General features: G+C 41.1%; 1 protein-coding gene across 19 annotated transcripts in view; it reads right to left on the bottom strand.

Annotated features, from left to right (window-relative positions):
- Positions 1–21,405, bottom strand: part of CDH23 (cadherin related 23) — a 785,528-nt gene that overhangs the window by 559,111 nt on the left and 205,012 nt on the right. For all 19 annotated transcript variants that reach the window (XR_009763949.1, XR_009763950.1, XM_061635232.1 and 16 more), the window contains exons 5-6: positions 15,554–15,601; positions 14,128–14,220 (exon numbers count right to left, since the gene is read on the bottom strand). Coding sequence is in view for 17 of the 19 variants with exons in the window: in XM_061635232.1 (XP_061491216.1) it covers positions 14,128–14,220; positions 15,554–15,601 (141 nt within the window). In the remaining 2 variants the exon portion in view is untranslated. The remainder of the gene's footprint in view (positions 1–14,127; positions 14,221–15,553; positions 15,602–21,405) is intronic.

The following is a 21,405-nucleotide window of genomic DNA, read 5'->3' on the forward strand; positions in this document are numbered from 1 at the left end:
CTCCCTCACCCACAGAGGAGACAGGGCTGTTAAAGACTGTGGAGGCTGTTTCCTCATCCAAGGATGAGGAGGCAAGTCTGGCAATGTCTCCTAGGGAGAGGCAGGGCATTAAGAGAAAGAAAAAAGGAGACTCGTCTCTCTAAGTGGAGTGCCTGCCCTAAGGCCAGGAATTTCCTCAGGGACAGGGATTCTCATAAAGAGATGGACCTTCTCTGCCTCTGCTTAAAAGCTTGCTGGAAGACAGGGAAACTTGTTGGAGCAAATTCACAGGACCAGTGAAGTTCTGAAGCCCTTATCACTGAACTTGGAAACCCAAACCTCGGCCTTGATTCTGAACCAGACTTCTTGTTGCTTGAAAAAGCATCTGGAGCATCAGCTTTTTCTATGATGCTGATCTGGTACTGTTAGTCTGCAATAATAAAACCTTCTTTTCTTTACTTACAAGAAAGTGCACCTGTTGTTGTTTTGGGGCACAAGCCAGGACACACTGAACAACACAGCTAGTGCCTTGAAACATAAAGAAACTGGAAGTGAATGGCCAGAAATAGAGTTCTGTATTAAAAACACATGTGTGCCATTGCTAAAGTGTTTTGATCTGACCCATCAGAGAAAAAAGTTGCAATATTAGACGTCACTAGTCTGAACCAATAAAATTGGTCTAAGAATCTTAACACAGATCATCACAAGAAAGTTAATGCAGCTTCTTTCAGAGGAGGCTGGGTCAAGAAATCATAGTTTCCAAAAACATTCAATGAGGGCAATGAAAAGATCCATCCCCCCTCCCCAATCTAGAGTTTCTAGCAGCTCATCCGCTAAATCCACAAACTAGGAAGGCTCAGTGATGATTTATTAGCCTGTACTAAAGAGATCAATAAAGGAATGGTTATAGATGCAGCAGAAGCCTCTTGAAAACAGAACCCTGGTATAAATTAATATATCCTGTCAAACTACACATACATTTGGTGCAGGGTGGTTGCCATTTTACAAGTGTATGAAGTGGCATTCTTGCATTGAAAGCCTGATCAAGAAGTTGCTAATGAGATGTCACCACATGTAATGTTTATTAATATAACTGAAAACTATATAAAGGTAGCAATAAGAAACGAACAGGGGATGCAGAACCTACTCCTACCAAAGAAGATGAAATATTACTGAAACAAATGGTCGTTGGATGTTTTTGGTGAATATTAAATTCAGATTGATATATAAATTAACTGTGACTGATATATTTTGAACTTGGTCCCTATGGCTAAAATATGGTCATTCTAGTTTAAAAAATATATTTTCTAGATCTAGCTTATAAAACAGTTGCTGCAAATGATGAGAAAACAGTAAGCTTTCTAACTATATACATTCTTAGAAACAGTATGGAAGCATTCAATCCTTATAGAGCTCTCTTTCAAGTAGGGGCATTCACCTTGCATATAAAGAACAGCCTACGCAGGGTGTAGCCCTTGCCCTTGAATATTCTTAATGGTAACAGTAAAGTTTAGCAGAGTGGAACTGCAGTACCTGTAAGAAAATATTCTTCATCTGTTCAGCTAATGCACATAGCCAAAACACTATAGAGACAGGCCAACCATTGTGTCATAAGTTTACACTGTATTAGTGCACCATATCAAAGTTAAGTAAAATGAAAGGGGACAAAGAAGGACAATTAAATTTGTGGATACTAGATCTAATCATACCAAGTAATACAATCCTAAAAGATAAAAGATAAACAAGCACACACACATGCACACATGAAGAGGGGCTTTTGGAAAAAAATTTCTCATCCATTTCAAATGACATGTAGGAATAGAGGAAGATGACTTGACGATGTCCCTTGCAGTTTGAAAAAGAAGGGATGGGGAATACCGAAGTGAGAAGCTGCTGAGAGAGGGGATTATACAAAGTAGAAAGGGCAGAAACAAAAAGCAAGCAAAGAAGGATAAACCCTGAAGGTCAGGATGGCAAGTGCACAGGTGCCTGACTAACACACTGGAGCAGCCCTATGGGGCACAAACATAGGCAAACACATTGTGGCAAATTGGAAAGCCATAAAAGACTATTACAGAAAATCAAACAGCAGCCAGCATGACAGCCATTAGCCTGAAATGAATACACAGGAACTTAATGAGGTCTGTCGAGGCCAGCTTGGTGAATTAAGTTGCCAATTCTAGTAGGATCCCCCCTTTCTTTACAGACTTGAAAGGATCAACACTGCTGACATAGTACAGAAAAACTCAAAATTACTGAAACTCAAAAATGGTAAATCAAGAGCCAGTTTATTCTGGGAGTGTGGAATTCCAGAAAGGACAATAACGGGTTAGATGAAAGAGGAAGAAAAGTTATGTATGTTCATAGACAGTGTTGAGGATGAGGTAGGGCTGCAGAGAAAGAAAACCAGGCTTTCTCAGAAGAGCCATGTGGATGACTGCTTGTACAAACGTTCATATAGAAGCACCCCCGGTAAATGGGGGTGATCCTGAAAGCGCAACAGTAAAACTCAGCTACTTGGCAGAGATGGCATCTTCAAGGCTTTTGATAGCTGGCTTTGAAGGTGGAAGGTTCATCATGGGATCTCTCAAACTGAAGGTGAAGCTCCATCCACGGGTGCTGAGTGCTGATGCAGCAGCAGAGATTCCTAAATTTCTTACCAAAGTGATCAAAGAGGACAACTACAGTGATGAACAGCTATACAACCATAATAAGACAGGGCTGTTTTTCAAACTGCTCCCTGACAAAATGGTGGATGTTTCCAAGGCACCAAACAAGGTGGGCATGAAGACCCAGAAGGACAGAGTGATGCTGCGTGCCGTGGCAACCACAAGCTGAAGCCATTATGCATTGGCAAAATTTTGAGTCCTCTGTGTTTCAAGCGCATCTACAGGAAAACACTGCCCGTGCTGTACCACAGCAGTTCCAGTGCCCGAATAACATGTGATATTTTCACCTCATGGTTTGAAGAGAAATTTGTACCATTGGTGAGATACCACTTGTGTTCAAGAAAACTAGACAGAAAGCTCTTCTGCTGTTGGATCTCTGTCCAGCTTATCCTTCAGCTGACGTCTTACAGTCCAGAGACAGGAAAATCAAAGCCCTGTTCTCCTAAAGAATAGCACCACACTTATCCAGCCCATGAATCAAAGCATCATTTGAGACTGTAAAGCCTACTATACCTATGAGTTGCTGGCCAGCATTGCAAACTCACAAAAGCAAATTCCAACTTTTTTGAAGGTTTTAACACTGAAAGATGTAGCATACAGTGTTGGCTTGGCATGAGGAAAAGTCAGTTCCATGACCATCGCCAACTGCAGGAAAAAATGTGTTGCAAGTGACGATATCACGGATGACAATGTGGAATTGCACACAAAAGCTTTTGTAGCACAGGAAGTGGGGGCTGCTAGCAGTACCGCTGGGGAACCCTGCAGAAAATGCTCTGGCTATCTGGACTGAGGTGGATGTGGAAGTAGTACAGCTCTGATGCAAGGAGGAAATTGTGGCTTCTGTGATGAGTGGCAAGATGAACTAGCAGTATGAGTGGCAAGATGAACTAGCAGCAACACGGGGAGTGAGTTGGACAACAATGGTGTGGCTTTTTCTGATGCAGCACCCAAAGTAAACACTGTGCTTGAAAACATCAGTGAGGTGATTGTGAAGACCTTCATCTACTCCATCTGAGCAGTATCAAGAACTACCTGCTGAGAAAACGCTCTGCTCAGTTCCACCAAACCAAAGTGTCTGACTCTTTCAAAGGGAAAAGGAAACCTAAATGGTAAGTACTGCACCTTTAAAACCTTTAGCAAGTACTTCACTATAGTTTGCATGTCATTCTAAGTGCCTTTCACTGCAGTTTTCATTATAACATGGAACCCCTGTAACTTGGGTGCATCCTTTGTCCTCGGGACCTGGATTATAATATGCTTACACTCTGTGTGTGTGTGTGTGTGTTTGTTTGTGTAGTGCTGTCCTTTTACAACAGAAATTCAAAAAAATCAATCTGAAACAGCTTTTACTATTTTCACCACAGAAAACATCATTCTTTTCATTTTAATGCTGTGGTTTCTCTTTAAAACTATCCCCCCCTTCTCTGTGTACACTCATCTGATAATACTGCCTTCTTGTTTCACCACTTACAGGTCTCTAAATGACTATTAATTTTTCTGCCTTTCTCTCTTCTTCCTATAATGCATGTTGTCTTCCATATCCCTGCAGCCCCATCTGTTTAACCCTTTTTCACATTCCATAAGTCTCTCTACTGCCCATTTTATTCCTTTCCCCCTGTACCCATCATTTTTTAATTGAGTAACCTCCCTGGTAGACTGTGGGAATGCTGTGGACATAATATATCTCGACTTCGGCAAAGCTTTTGACAAAGTGCCCCATGATATTCTGATTAGCAAGCTAGCTAAATGTGGGCTGGATGGAACAACTATCAGGTGGATCCACACTTGGCTACAGAATCATACTCAAAGAGTGCTTATCAATGGTTCCTTCTCAAACTCGGGGAGGTAATGAGCAGGTTACTGTAGGGCTCGGTCCTGGGCCCCATGCTTTTCAACATTTTTTTTTATGACTTGGATGAGGAGATGCAGGGAATGCTGATCAAATCTGCAGATGACACAAAATTGGGAGGAATAGCTAAAATCCTGAAAAACAGAAACAAAATTCAAAGTGATCTTGATAGGCTGGAGCATTGGGCTGAAAACAACCGAATATTTAACAAGAATAAGTGCAAAGTTCTACACCTAGGAAAAAGAAACCAAATGCACAGTTATAAGATGGGGATGCTTGATTCAGCAATACGACATGAGAGAAGGATCTTGGGATTGTTGTTGATCACAAGCTGAATATGAGCCAACAGTGTGATGTGGCTGCAAAAAAGGCAAATGCCATTTTAGGCCGCATTAACAGAAGTATAGTTTCCAAATCATGAGAAGTATTGGTCCCCCTCTATTTGGCACTGGTTAGGCCACAAGTGAGTTGCACAGGAAAAATGCACAATTGTTTGTAGAGCAGGATTATGTGAGAGAGATCATCTTCCTGCAAATACACATGCACACCTACACGCACACACACCTCTGCTTTGCTAGTCCACACTAGTTCTCTACACATTGTATAGAAATAGAAGAGGACAACAAAAAGGGTAGAACAGCCCTATTCCAAAAGATTAGAGAAATGAAAGGAAATTTTAAACCAAAAGTAGGGATGTTGAATAATCAACAGGGGAACAAACTGACTGACTGAGATGATATAAAAGGAAGATGGAAGCAATACACTAAAGAACTCTATAAAAGAGATGCCAGGATGACAGATTCATTCATCGAGGAACCGTATAATGAAGAACCGGAAATTTTAGAATGTGAGGTGAAACCTGCTCTTAAATACTTGGAAGAAACAAATCACCAGCAACAGATGGCATACCAATAGAGTTGCTACAAGCTACTGAGACTGAATCTGTCCAAATTTTGACAAAAATCTGTCAAGAAATATGGAAGACTAAACAATAGCCCACAGACTGGAAGCGTTCAATATACATCCCAATTCCAAGAAAGGGGATCCCAGGGAATGCAGTAATTATCGAACTATTGCCTTAATATCTCATGCAAGTAAAGTAATGCCCAAGATTCTACAACAAAGGCTCTTACCATATATGGAGCGAGAAATGCCAGACGAGAAATGCCAGATTTAGAAAGGGAAGAGGCACCAGAGATCATATCGCAAACATACGTTGCATAATGGAACGAAGCAAGGAATTTCAGAAGAAAATCACCCTGTGCTTTATAGATTACAGCAAAGTCTTTGACTGTGTCGATCATGGAATGCTTTAAAAGAGATGGGGGTCCCACAGCATCTGATTGTCCTGATGTGCAACCTATACTCTGGACAAGAGGCTACAGTAAGGACACAATATGGGGAAACTATTTTACAGTGGTTCCAATCTCCAGGGTCAGTTTCAGTGAACGGCAATAGGTGATTGTCTTTTGGCCCCTGGTAATTGTGCTGTGGGGTGTTGCAAGGTACCATCTTGTCCTCAGTGCTATCTATATGAAGCCACTGGGGGCAGGCAGTAGGAGATTTGGGAGGGGGTGTCATCAATACGCTGCTGATGAATCCAGCTCTATTTCTCTGCAACATCCGAATCAGGAGATGTCATACAAGCCCTGGACCAGTGTGTCGACTCAGTGGCCTGGATGAGGGTCAACAAATTGACTCTAAAGCCTGGCAAGATAGAGGTGTTATTGGTGGGTGGTTCCTGAGTCCAGATAATTGGTCAATTGCCTGCTTTGGATGGGACTGTACTCCCCTGAGAGAACACATTTGTAATCTGAGAGTGCTCTTAGATCCATCTCTTGTCACTAGAGGCCCAGGTGCCCTCAGTGGCTAGGAGTGCCTTTTACCAGCTTCGACTGGTAAGATAGCAGCAACTGTTTCTGGATTGGGGTAGCCTGACCACTGTTGTCCATGCACTGGTTTCCTCCAGGTTAGATTACGGTAATGTACTCTATGTAGGGCTACCCTTGAGGTTGGTCTGGAAACTGCAGCTGGTGCAAAATGCAACAGCGCAACTGCTCTATTGGGGCAAGGTATCACCAACATATTATCCTGCTGCTGGAAGAACTGCACTGGCTGCCTGTTAGCTACCAGGCCAAGTTCAGTGTTCGGGTTTTGATGTACAAAGCCCTATGCAGCTTGGGACCAGGATACTTAAAAGATCTTCTTATCCCTTATATACCCAATCATTGCACTCTGCAGGTGAGATCCTCTTGCAGATACCATCTTATCAGGAAGTCCGTTCTGCACAACACCAGAAGCAGACTTTTAGTGTTGTGGCACCTACCCTTTGGAATTCCCTCCCATTACAAATTAGACAGGTGCCATCTCTGTTGTCTTTTTGGCACCTGCTAAAACCTTCCTTTTAAGCAGAGATCTTTATCTCCATCTGCATCTGTATTGGAACTGTTTTTAAGATGTTTTAAAAGATATTTTTATTTTTTTATCACTTGTTGTCTGCCACCTTGAGCTCGTTTCGGAGGAAGCTTGGGATATTATTATTGTTGCTGTTGTTGTTATATTGAAACAGGAAATTCCCACTTCCCCTTATTCTTGTATTAACAAATAAGACATATAGTGAGCTCTATATGACTCACTGAGACATCACACAAAATTTGAGTTAATACTAATGAATAAATCAGTCAAAAGAACACTGACTCAATTATATAAAATCTTAGCAGATATAGATATGATAAGACTTCCTTTCCAGGGTAAATTAGATAAACATGAATATTCCATAAATAACATGGAAACAGATGTGGAAACGCATTCCACATTTTACAGTTTGTATGAACCTTAAATAATTTATTTACAAATTAATTTTGGGTGATACTTAACACCAAGCAGATTAAGTCAAATTTATACTGTGGATAAATATTGGAGATGCGATGCAGATTGTGCTAATCTATTTCACATATTTTGGGCCTGCCCCAAAATCAGAAATTGGGGAGAGGATGACAATAAATGAAATTACTGGTTATGAGCTATCAATGGATCCTTCAATAATTCTGTTAGGATACATGAAAGATGTAATACCTGCAAATGACAGAGAAATTGTTGCGCTCTTATTAACAGCTGCCTGATTATTGATTAGTGATAAATGGAAAAATATCAATCCACCCTCCATTGAAGAATGGTTCTTCTTAAGGGTTTGGGATCTAGTCTATTTGGTTAAACTGAAGAGTATTGTAAGAACAAGAGAGGAAGAAAAATAATATGATTTGTCCATACAAACGTGGAGTCTGTTTATCTGTTATGATAAGGTATAGACACAGTCCAGCTGCATGTTGCGTTAGAACCGTCTGAATAACAATTTTTCTTTTCTTTCTTTTTGCTCCTTTTCACCTTTATCAACTTTGAAAAATGTAAAATAACAGAAAGAAAGTTATTGGGTTTTATTGTTTAAACATTTTGAATATGATGACTATATTAAGGAGGTACAAATTATATGGCATTATTAAAAAAAAATAAAAATTTTGGTTGGTTGATGTACTGCAGAAATAATTTCCCTCAAATGTTAAAACCCTTACAAAGCCCTTAATTTATCAACTCCAGGAGATTCAGGAGCAGGACACTACTGAATACCAGAGCAACCACAGGAGGCGACTACTGACCCCATGTCTTGATTGTAGGCTTCCGAGATGCATCCGGGCAGCCACTGCAGGAAACAGAATGGTGTAGTTGAGCCTTTGATGTGACTCAGCAGTGCTCTTCTTAAAACTGTGAAGCTTAGGAATTGCGAGGAAAACTGTAATTTCTTATTTGCAGTCCCTCCGCAATTTCTAATGTATTTGTACGGCAGTAGAAACATAGCCATTTGGGTGTCCTAAATTTAGGGTCCACATGGTCAATGTGAAACTGTCCACATTATAACCCCATCCTTCCCCGCCAAGCTATTTCTGCAGGTTAGTGAACTGCTCTTTTCAATTTCAGTCTCCTATTTGTTCTTGTTCCCCTCAGACTCCCCATACAGTCCACTTTACCTACCTTCCATTCTTAAGTCAGATTCTCTCCTGTTAAGTGGGGAAGGGGGTGGGGTGCCAAGAGTCTCTCTCAAAGGGAAGAAGCTAGCAGGGGTCCTTTCATTCTCTCTGAGCAAGCCTGAACATTTTGCTAAGGATCATGGAGTACCACATGACCTACTCTGGCCTATTATTGCTAAGAGGCTTTCCGTAGTGACCTGTCTAGTTTCTCTTTAATTTCCATCATTGCTTAGAGTTGGGCATATATGGAATCAGACTGCATCCCTAACCGACAGACATCCCTTAGGCCCCTGGCTCAATACTCATTTGGGGCTTGAATCCCAACATCTGGGCTGTCAGTTCTTATTTGCTTCCAGCTTCTGGCTGCATAGCATGATTGTTCTCTCAGATCTGCTTAGGCTGTCTTACGTTTACCACAATTCCAGCTTGTCTGGCTCTGTTCATCTGACTGTGTTGTTCAGGATGTATGCCTGTCAGCGCCATATACTTTTGCTCCAAGTACACCAACACAATTCTGTGTTTCCAGTTCCTTCAGTATACAACTGTCCAACTATTGGCCATAAAATCTCTCACAAAGTGCAGGGTCTTTCCCAGCCCCAAACAATTTACATTCCCCAAACAAGCCCACTTGATAAAGCAGTATTATACATATTCTAAATCAGTATTTTAGGAAGCAAGTTAATTTCACATTCCACTTATTCACTCTGATCTTTTTCCAATGTTCCAGCTGCCAAACAACAGCAGTAAATTTGAATAGCCTTCCCCAACTGCTCTACCCCTTTGCTGGAAGTGCTGCAACTCAGAGGTCAATGCAAATCAATGAAAAAACTGCTTTCACTGCCTACGAATATTACTAATTAGTAGTCTGTGCAAAGGCATGTTTGCAATACAGCTGTCTGTTACCACCTCAGCTTGTCTACTGCTTATTCACATTGTCTGGTATAATAAAAGCAAGGGGGGGGGGAGAAGCAGCTCTTTTGGGAAGTATTAGTAATATTCTCTAGGAAACGCTCTACCTGATATAGCAGGTTTGCTAAACTTGTTCACTCCAAGCAGTTGTCCATTCTTTTCAGACGGCATTCTACATTTTCCCCCAACCTGCAACACAGGACCCACTTTTCATGGTTTACTATAAACGAATGTGTATTTTTGCATCTCTCTCCTCCCTATGCACCCCACTTTCTCCAAGACCCCCATATTTTTGCTTTCCCTTCCTTTCCCCTTCTCTTTTTAAAAAACAACATCATTAAAACAGCAACAGAAAATTATGCTAATTCCCCCTGTACAATTCGTCTTAGGTTGGCCCATGACCCGGATGGGGGTTGGAACCCAGCAGCTGAAAGACCACTTCATGGTTCTTTTGAGAGCTGCCTCATTTTAAGTAGAATGTTTTGTAACAAAAAAATTATTCAGAAATTGTCAAGGCCAGTGGCTAGTAAAATAAAGGGGGCGATACGGTGATGACTACAGTAGAATGTTGAGGATTCAAAGTTGAGGGCCAGGTAGGAAATCAATTCACACATGATGTTATCAGGAGGCCTACTTTCTAAAGTGGAAAGTAGCAACACCTGTTTAGATTGGTTTTATCCGCTGCAATTGTCTCTGTTTTTATAGCTGTCTATTTTTGCTGCTGATTAATTGATTGATTTCTGCTGGATTTTATTGAAGGTTTTCATGTTTTGTAAGCCACTCTGAGTGTTTCAAATGTAGTGGAGGAGTGGAATATAAATTTATTTAATTTTTTTAAAAATAGCAGTTGGAAACCAAGACCAGCACCACTAAGGAAACCAATGTAGCTACATTTGGTGTTTTGTCAGTTTTTAGATAGGACTTGGGAGACAATTTAAAAAGGCATGGAGTGCGTTCATAACTAACACCAAACCATGTTATGAGTTGGCCTTGTGCCTCCCTCCCTCCTGCCCTTGGGCTGGCAAGATGGTTTGCAGTCCTAGTTTACAAACAAGTGCAAACCATCTGTTTGGATATGTCTGTTTGCCTGAAACATACTGGGATAAAACACTATGCACAAGCCAAAGAGACACAAGCTCAAGGCTTATTTTGATTGTGCCAAATTATACTGGCCCAATGTTTCCTTAGGAACTTTTCCAAAGGGCTTGAGTAGGGTGCAAAAACAAGAAAAGAAAATAATGTCAGCTTTTGTTGAGTTGGCAAAAGTCAACTTTATTGATTGCAGAGGGAGGGAGGTTACCCTTTGAAATACTAGTTAGCATAGGCACCTTCCCCAGTAGGGCTAGCTATTTCCTCCCCAACAATGCCCCTTGAAAGAAGCTACGTTAGGACACATAATCCTCTCACAAAGAAGCAAGGGGAAATTGTCCCAGAATGAACTAGGAGCACTGCTGCTGCTTGCTCAGCAGCAAAATGCTTAAAAATAAAAAGGAGCAGGACAGGGGAAAGTGTTTATGTTACCTTTTTCATGCTCTGCTAGGGAGATGACAATGGCCACTAGATTTCTCCATACATAAAAGAGGTCCTGGAACACATCATAACACACCAGAAGCCTTTGCAAATGTACAGTGAGGCCCAGTCAGCAGAGATTTATCTTCCTTCTTGGTCCTGGCATGTCTTTCCTTGAAGTGGCAGCAAAGTTTAAAAAAGCTTTAACTGGCACTGACTCTGGCCCAGCAGAATGCAGGGGAATACCTGCTTCCACATAATCCTGCCTAGCTATTAAGAGGCCCTGCTGAAAGTGCTCCCAACTCCTGAAATAAGGTGGGTGTCAACAAGCAGCAGAACTTTTTCAGCCATGGGGAACAACTTTCCCTTGTTCATTAGTGAGTTTCTCTACTAGTTGATTTTCAGCAAGAGGTAAAAAAAAAAGTTGTTTTCTTCAGCTTTCAATGTGAATAAAATGCTAGTGCTGTTTTTATCCTGTCATTGCACATTTATTTTAATTGTTTTCTTTGCCATAACTATTGTCATTTTACTGCAATTTTATTGTGTTAGCAGCCTTGTGAATCGGTATGATTAAATCAGGGTATCACTGTTAAATCATAAGAAAATAAATGAAAAATACAACTAGAGAGTCCTTGGATTTATCTAATAACATTTAACACCAGAAAAGAGGCACCACACTTTCCTTTCCACACTGACTGAAATGTCTAGCAAAAAGGCTTTTCAAAAACAACGATGAGTTACACTACAGCTGTGGGTTTCTGAGAAATTACAACTCTCTGTCAGAGCCTGTTAAATAATATGAATACCAAAAGTCAGTATCACTGGTCAAACGGCTGAAAATCGATGTCAGGACTGGGCTATGGGCAGTTATTTGGAGTGAATGAGGAACCGGGAACTGGGAGTTAAAAGAAGCTACGTTATGACACGTAATCCTCTCACAAAGACCAAACTGCAATCAGGGTCAGAGGGCAAACCAGACAGCAGAACAAGTCAGGAGTCAGGACTGAAGAGCAAGACTAGAAACACAAAGCACACTAGAACATAGGTAGACCTCGTCGTTCAATCAAAACTTTCAATGAGACAGGAAACTTCCTTATACTTCTTCCTGTCTGGCTTGGGTGGAGTCACTCTGGAAGGTTCTTCACCACGAAGCTGTATTAGAGAGACATGAAACAGTGGTGGCTCTGTGTCTTATTTTCTTATAATGTTTAATTCTGCCCTAATTCCTACACAAATTCATTTCAAATCCAAATCTAGTATGTTGCTAAAATTGCTCAATGGCTTCAAGAATTCTGGTTCTCTTAATCTAGTTTACCCTGTGGTTCTTAGAAATTAATCTCATTCAGACATCAAATAAAAATGTGGTTGGGGAAGGAAAGAGGATGCATAAGTTACTTGTACTTTTCTGGGAATGTCAGATTAGGAATTCTCACATCACCCTGACTTCATGCATTACATAATGACTTGACCTTTCTTCCTGACTACCACCATCCTGTGCAAATGTTTCTATGTAATACCCAAAGCTGCCTGGAGGAACAAACTCATGTGAAAAACAGCAACAAAAACAGATTCCAGTTTGGTAGTGATGGGTGAACTTAGAAATTGTAATTAGCTTGTCAAGTTACAAATCCCATAGAAATAGCTTATTGAACAGTTCTCCATTATTCCAACATCTCGTAAGTTTATTTGATTTTTGTGCATCAAAAATGCATCCTGGAAAAGTGCTGTATGCATGATGTATGTCACAATGCCCATAGGTCCAAACTTTACTTAGCAAACATTTTTGTCTGATACTTGAGACAAAATGGCCAAGTTGGCTAGCTTGATCAGAAATGAACACCAAACCAGGAGTGAAAAAGAAACATTCAACGAAGGTGGATACTAACTGACATGACCATTTCTTCAAATGTGATTGATCGTTGAAGAATTTCAGATCCAAAATTGAAAACCGATTGGTTTGGTAAAGAGTAACAAAAAGGTCAAAGAAAAAAAATCATTCCATGGGCATAGGCACTGCAAACGGGATGCTTACAGTTCCTTCAGCAAGTAATGGGTTACAGCAATCAACATCAGAGGATGAACAAAGATGCTTAGTTATGCAGAACAGGCATGCACAGAAACTAACTCGCAATCAATTTCAGTTTAAATTACAAGAATATAAAAGATGGAAAACTGGCCTGTACACATTCAGGCATTTACAAAATGAATAAATTCAATGTACAAACTACCTAATTTTGGGTTTTGGTAGAAGCACTTTTTAGGACTGTAAAAGTAGCCCTGGACAAGTGTCCCTCATACAGCAACTTGGTCTGAGGGAACTCTGTGGGGAGCAGTTACTAGATTTAATCTGGGAAAGCACAATCAACATTCCTTCAGAAAACATTTTGCAACCAAGTGCCATATGACTGGAGAGACATATGTATGTATATACACCATTTTGCTTTCACCCTTCCAAAAACAGTGTCTCAGATCTCCCCCCTCAGAATCTCAGACATATCTTCACTACAGACATAAATTGGTTTGATAGTCATTCCCATGTTCCAGAGAATCGTATGAACTGTAGTTCTCAGAGTGGGTGGAGTTGTGCTAGGTATCTCTATTACAAAATCCTCAGAACCTTTAAGCTGTATTTCCCAAAATCTATGACAGTTATTATTCCCTCTATTTCTACAAATGCTTATGTAGCTGAAATGGCACCACTCCCACACAAATGAGATATTAGCAGGATCCAGATCACAAAGTTTGCAGAAATACAAAAAAAATATTGGAGGCACAAAAAAGGGGGGCAAAACAGTCCAGTGAGGATTAAGCATGCTCAGTAGCCATAGAATGCTTACTGACTGTTGCGGGGGGGGGGAGGATGGAAAAATAGTTGGGAGGAGGTAAGAGAAATGAGTAGCATGTCTTGCTGACTGGAACAGTGAGCAGGAGAAATCCACACTGCAATGTTTTGGTGCAGGTCCACATGTAATGATACAAAAATGATACAAGGTTGTTATGTGGATATGCCCCTACTGAGCATTACTCCAATTAGGCACATAGATACACTCCCCAAACCACTGAATATATTTTTATCTGCCCATATGAAAAGGGAAAGCCTCCATTACTTCACAAGAAATGGAGAACTGGAGAGTTTTTTTTTTTTAAGAATGGAAGCTCTTCAAATCAAAAGAGAAAATAAAGCTCCTACCTCAGGGATGCGGACACTGTATGGCTGATTGTGAAACCTTGGTGCATTGTCATTTACATCTCCCACTTGGATATTCACAGACCCCTTGATCACCTGTGAGCCAAATGATTAGAACTGATTTTAGTTATCCATATTGGAGGCATTTGTTTCTATTACCCCTTAGAGATAGGAGACTGCAGAAATGTAAGGCCTTTCAGATATTGTTATGATTAACAAATGGGCACCCATAAAGAAAACTGGATAGCCCTTCATTGCTAGAAGGAATTTTGCAGAGGAGAGGGATTTGGGTTTCAAGAAGAAAGCGGATCCTTTAAACCCATTTCTTCCTCTTTTCAAGATCCTTTCAACTGTGAAGCTGAGCTGAGGAGCCCCATTTTATAGCTGAAAGGATCTTTGTAGAGAAGGCTAAGAACTGAGCTCAGAGGGCTGGAACCCAGATCTAGGGGCTATGAATTTGAGATGGGGAGTGGGGTGGGCAGTTGTCTTTGTAATCCTCCACTATTTTCGTACTAGGATATGGGTCTCTCCCAAGCATCTCTTACACTACCCCTCTTCTGAGATGCATGCCCATATGCATAACTCTTTGAACATATAGGAGGTGGTTTCATTTCTACCCCATTTAACCCAAGGAGACTAACAACAACAACAACAGCATAACAACAACAACAACAACAATAATAGAGCAATACAATATACAATAAAATACAACAAAACACGATCGCATAGTGCATTCTAAATTATAAACAGCCAATAACGGTTTAAAAAAAGAAAAAAGAAAGATCAGACTAAGCACTGTCCATGAAAATCCCAAAGTGCTTGCTTTCAAATGGCTCTCTTTAACAAGTGAATAGTCAAAATGTGAGTCAGAACTGCAATGAATAAAGAAATAGAAGCCTCCCAGATTCACATCTGACCATTTGCCTACTACCAAAACTCTACAATTTTCTGCAATATAATGACACATATCTACTTCATCCATTTTCCTAGCTGCTTCTCTACAAGCATTTTCAGATCTGTGGAGAAAAATATATAAGAATGGATCCTAAGGTCTTCAAAGCTACCACATTTCTGTGTGGAAAACTGTGCTTCTGTATAACAAAAACCCTACTTTATATTTTATAATTTTTATATTTTATATATATATATAAAATAGCAGACAAAAGATGTGTTCAGACACCAGTACCACACTGTTCCCCAAAGTTTACACACTTTTATGTAAAAGATGGGAGGGAGGAACAGATGGCTATATTTCCACACCATTTCCTACATTGCTGTGTACTTTCCTCACTGCAAGTGTACTCCAATATCCCTAAGAGGACTCCTTCAGGAAGAGGGTGGGACTGCGGCAGCTTTAATCTCCTCCTCACAGAGGATCAAATCAGCTCTACTGTTCTATTTTATATCATGGAACAAATGTCACACTTACCCCTTGGCTGTCACTGACAGAAAATTCAACCGTGAATTCTGACTTAGTCTGGAATGAGAAGAAAAAAATGTAATTAGAGATGCCACATTGGTAATCTGTTGATAGAAGGCTTTAGACTTGAGCCGAATATAATTACATGCTTTTGCAACCTGGAAAAAGATAAAGAAGCATCCCGAGAATAACTGTAAAAAAAAAATCAGCACAAGATTGCAATACTTGTATAGTCTTATAAGGATACTAAGGGAGTGGCAATGAGTGACCCAACAGCAGGCAAGTGCTGAAGGCATTTGTTTCTTCACTGGCAGCAAAACATTATAATCTAAGGGTATGCCAAGAGATCCATGAAAACCAGAGACTGCATGGATGAGAGTGATTCAGCCTTCTTAACCGTGCAACCTTCTTCCACAATGTTTCATATAGCAATTTGTATTAGTACTGGTGTTTGCATTAAAAGCTGTGGAAAAAGAAATAAAAGAACATGCATGTTTACTGCAGTATGCATGTGAGGAAGAAAGAGAGACAAACACACACCATTGCTGCCACAGGCCAGCCACAGGTGAATACAGAGAATAGACTTCTTCCATTGTTCTAACGATGGAAAGAGAGGGAAAGATAAAGGACTAGCAGCATTTATCTCAGCAGTAGCTCAAATTACATATTAATTTTCTGAAAACAATGGATTGAATGTAAAGCCCTTTAGGAGATGCTATGTGGCACAGTGCAATAAAGCTTGAATATTGATGGGAAAACATGGTGACAAAAATGTGCCCCATTTACTCAGTATTCCATCAAAAGAATGGCATGACCCTGAAAATGTGTTACACCCAGTGGCCTCATTTTACCTACCAGCTGAATTCAGATGTAATGACAAACCATCGTTTGTTAGAACAAGCCGTGTGACCCTTAGGTTCACATTCTTCCTCCCCTTCCCCCTACTTTGCATACATCTAGAGTAAATTAAAAGCTTTGTGAGCTGTTGAGCTCATGTCCTGCTTATGGGTTTCCCACAGGCTTGTGGTTGGCCACTGTGGGAACAGAATGCTAGATTGGATGGACATTTGGCCTGATCCAGCATAGCTCTTATGTTCACTTCTAGTATGTGACAAATGATGGTTTGTCACATTCAGATAAAACAGTAAACTAAGGTTTGCCACAAATGAGAAGAGAATGGAAGGAGGGAGTATGTGAGCCTGCAGCTTGTTCTTATAACAACAAACTATGGTTTGACTCATCTCAGATAAGGACAGTGTCTCACAATATATGAGACCAATAGTTCAAATGAAAAGAATGAATTGAACAGGAGTCTAGAATCACTGCATTTGCTGATGAAGTGCTAGATTTTTAAAACAGGCTTTGTGTCAGTCAATACTTGAGGCTACACTTGCAAGACCTGCAGTTGCCCCTCTTTTATGCCATGATAACTGTTTATCCTGCAGGGGTTTTTCCTGCAATTTCCCACAACACATGCTTTCCTCCCATGAACGCTCAGCTAATGCAATCTAAGAAAGGCCTACACGGGATTTAGCTTCTGCCTCAGGGCCACCCCTGCAGCCAGCCTGTGAAAGCCAAATGCCAAGGATAAAGGAAACATCATCCATTTGACTCAGGAGGACATTCTGTCATTCCTTCCATTACCCTTCTTTCTCTATCATCCATCCCCACCCCTTCACCCAGCCTAACAAAGAAGAAAAAAGTGATGCAAGACATTTAAAGGGAGTGTGCTGTGGAACATGAAAATGACAGGGAAGGACAGAGATCAAGCAGGCAGGGTAGATTCCAGACAAATATCTGTCTTACAGCACATTCCATTCTATAACTTCCTTTTCTAGCTAGTACATTTTTGCATTTAAAATGTATTGGGCATCCCTGTCATTTGTCCAATCTATGTTATCCTTCTCAAACTATCCAACTATTTTCCCTCAGTATCATTTCTATATATTCTCTTTTTTCACTTTACTTTCCCAAGTTTTCAGTTAATCGTCTTTCATTAGTTCTTTCATTGTATATCCACACTTTGATCATCTCACCTTTAGCTTCTAACTCACATCTGCCTCTATTTCCCTAACATGCTTTGATGCCCTACTCACCAAAATACCACAAATGCATCTTCCCTACAGTCTCTTCCTTCTGCCTGTCTGACAGAGCTTGGAAAAGTTACTTTTTTGAACTACAACTCCCATCAGCCCCAGCCAGCATGGCCACTGGATTGGGCTGATGGGAGTTATAGTTCAAAAAAGTAACTTTTCCAAGCTCTGCTTATAATACACTACTATAAATTTTACAAGGAAATGATTGTGAATTAAACAGACTGCCTCATAGCTAGGTCTTATCTATTCTTGTCATTACTTCAAGGGAATTCACATATTACCCAGTGGCTCTAGCAACCCACATTGGTTAAAATCCTAATTCATCATGAATTCATTAAGTTATAGTCACCTACTGTTCTCTCTGCCTCAGCTCCACAGCTGCAGAGTGGGAACTACAAACTAGTCTACCTCACAGAATTTTTGTAAGGATTACAGCAGTGGTTTCCAACCTGGGGGCTGTGACCTCCAGGGGGGATGCATGAAGTAATCTAGAGGGGCCCACGAACAGTAAAGAAATGATTTTTTTTTAAAAAAAGTCTTCACTCTCTGGACGCTGTCTGCTCCCCAGTGTCGCTGCAGACGACACCTTCCCCAAGAGGGGAGGACTTTGCTGAAGCGCCAGAGCATCTTTCAGGCATGCCAAGGGCAGGCATCTGCCTACACCACACATGGCAAATGTCAAAGGAGGCTGAGGGAGGTGCTACCAAGAAGAAGTGGGGATTACTATCCCAGGTCCTGGCTCCTCCCACTGCCGCTACTGACAACACTTACTCAGAACGAGAGGAGAGGGCTTTTCTTGAAGCAAAAAGAAGTAAGGCTGCAAAGAAAGGCTGCTTTCCCCCTTCCTTCCTGGTAGCCAGCTTGCCTGCCTTTCTTGACTCCTGCTTCGCTGCCACCTCCTTTTAAAAAGTACTCTTATTTGCAAGGCCACCCAGATCTTGCCTTCAGCCAAGACGGAGCCTAGGGGCAGTGAGGAAGCTCAGGACTTGCTCGCTCCGCATCTCTGAGGCTAAGAGTGTGTGCCAGTGTCCCCCCTTTCTTCCACCTACATTCCATCCCCCCAACTTCTCCCTCCCAGATGCTGCAACAGTTGAGGGTTTCCCCCTCCCACGTGCCCAAATGCATTCATACCTACAGATGCTTGCAGGAGGGGCAGGTGTGTTTGTGTGTGCGCGCTGATCTGTCTTCTGTTCCACTCTCATTCCCCAAGTACACGCTAACCAAGTCATCAGTTCCGATGATCATCCCAAGGCCTAAAAGCACTAACCTCCTCCTCAACCTATCCACCCTTTTGCCTTCACAATGTAGCATCCCCACCACTACCATATTGCTGCTTCTTGATGATGATGATTTTAGAAAAGCTCAGCAGGTTGGCTGAGGCTGGGGTCCACATACTGCGGCTGAAATGTATTTATTTAATTATTATTGTATTTATATCCCACCTTTCCTCCAAGTTGCTCAAGGTGGTGCACAATGTCCCCCCCCCCCATTTTATCCTTACACCAACCCTGTGAGATAGGTCAGGCTGAGAGACTGTCTAGTTCAAGGTCGCCCAGTGGGCTTCCTGGCTGGATGGGGATTTGAACCTGGCTCTTAGCCCAACACTGTAACCCACTGGTGTCGGGAGACAGGACTGTAAATCTTCAGACTGTCAGGGGGGAGGGGGATCCCAATTTGACTGGGCCTTTGTATTAAGAAAACAAAGCAACACCTCCCTGTCTGCAGGGAGCTTTTTATGGAAAGGGATATTTGGAGATGTGATTTTGCCGTGCACCATTTTTTCAATTAACAGAGGCTAACATTACAATTAGCGGGGGGGGGTCACAAAAGTTTTTGAGCTTACGAAGGTCCATACTCATAAAGGCTGGGAACCACTGGATTACAGAAATAAGGTATGTGAAGTGCACTGAATACTTGAAATACACTAGGATTTTTTAATTTCTCCTTCTAGCTTTCAGCTGTTTCTTACTATGCACAATTTCTTAATCCTCCTCCCTTTTTAGGTGCTTAACTGAACCCCTAAATGCAAAAGGACTTTCATTTTCTCTGAGGGTGTTTTGGCCACATTGTGGTAATTTAAAAATATTAAAAATGGGCAGCCATAGCATTCCTTCCTAGAAGAGACCTGACTTCCTCTTTTAAATCCTCCAGGGAAATTGTGGCCAATGTATTATAGCTTCTAATCTGTTGACAACTATGAGGCATGATGATTATTAAATAAGATGGGAGAAACAGCAAGAGGCAATTAAATCATAATCCTGTAACAAAGGATAGTGCAAATATTTAACACAGGGTTGCTCAAATATGTAACTGCCCCCGCTCAAATGAGAGAGCAGAGCCAAGGCACCATGAACAGCTCCCCCCCCAAATGATGCTTGAATCCTACCCCAGGCCATTCCCACCTCCCCGTGACTTCCTATGTTCCTGTGTTCCCCATGGCTTTGCTCTGCTGGCTGCCTTTAGCAGCCTGAGATCATGATCTCAGGGTATAAAGCCCACATCTCTAACAATGGTTGATATTCCAACAGCAACAACATGGAGAGTGGTTGTTTACTATCATTGTTGTCTCACAGATATTGTACATCACCATTATACATTAATTTTGCTTGGAGCTCTCTTGTCAGGCTGAAAGGGAGGGTATAAATATTCCTTCAATCAATCAATCAATCAATCAAATCTAAATCCACTGATGAAGAACTGCTTGCCTCATAACAAAAAGTCTCCATTGATTTTAACTAGGGATGGGGTTCAGTAGCTGGTTCCTATATGTCTGAATTCTAACAGTCCAGCTTTCAGTATCGATCTGTCATTTTTTTTGTTCCTGATTGTTTTTGCAATTGCCAATTCACAGGTTTTTTTCCAGCAAAAAAAAGAACATAATTGTTAGTGAACGTGCTTATGCTGTAGGCACTTGTTACACCGATTCTTTTTCTATTTAAATATCAATTCGGCAGTTAATCGCCCATTAATTATGTCTCCTGCGTCAGGCTAATTGCTGTGCTGCTTAACGAGGACTGTCCCCCTCCATTTTACTGTTCTTGTTGTTTTGCAGTACTTTTGATTGTTAATGGCGATTGTTATCACCTAGACAGAAGTTAAGAAAGCATCAGCTTAGAGGAAAGCTGATTACGAAGACAGTAACGTAAAATTCAAATATATATTTTTTTAAAAAAACTTGCCAATGACAGCAGATTATTAGATTATGTCAAAATCTGGTAATAAATCTGATTTAGCCAATATTCTCCCCATCCCTAATTTCAACAGGCAGTGTTAAAGAACCCAGAGCTCCAAAATTACCGGTGGGTGGGAAAAAGCACCATACCACTGAAGACTTTTGAGGCAAGAGGGTCTTCAGTGATGGGTTACTATTTACCCCAAATCAGCCATTTTCCAACATGCCACTTGTTTACCTGCTGAACTTTCTGTGTCTCCTTCTATTTAGATAAGCAGATTGGTGGAAATTTTCTTTTTATGTAAAAACCCTGAGCATCTTATTTCATGCTGTGAAATTGCCTCGGTCCTCTCTCTAATTAGGCCCTTGCCTCTATTCCTTGCATCCTACTCAGCCTTGAGATTCTTCTTTCCCAGTCCATGTGTACTCTGTATCATTCCTTCAGCTTCTTTGCTGCACCTTGTCTATTAGTATCCCTAGTATCCAGGTCTATTAAAAATGGAACGGACTGCCTTCAAGTCGATCCCGACTTATGGCGAACCTATGAATAGGGATTTCATGGTAAGCGGTATTCAGAGGGGGTTTACCATTGC

The sequence above is a fragment of the Rhineura floridana genome, chromosome 7 (assembly GCF_030035675.1).
Source record: "Rhineura floridana isolate rRhiFlo1 chromosome 7, rRhiFlo1.hap2, whole genome shotgun sequence".
NCBI classification, from domain to species: domain Eukaryota; kingdom Metazoa; phylum Chordata; class Lepidosauria; order Squamata; family Rhineuridae; genus Rhineura; species Rhineura floridana.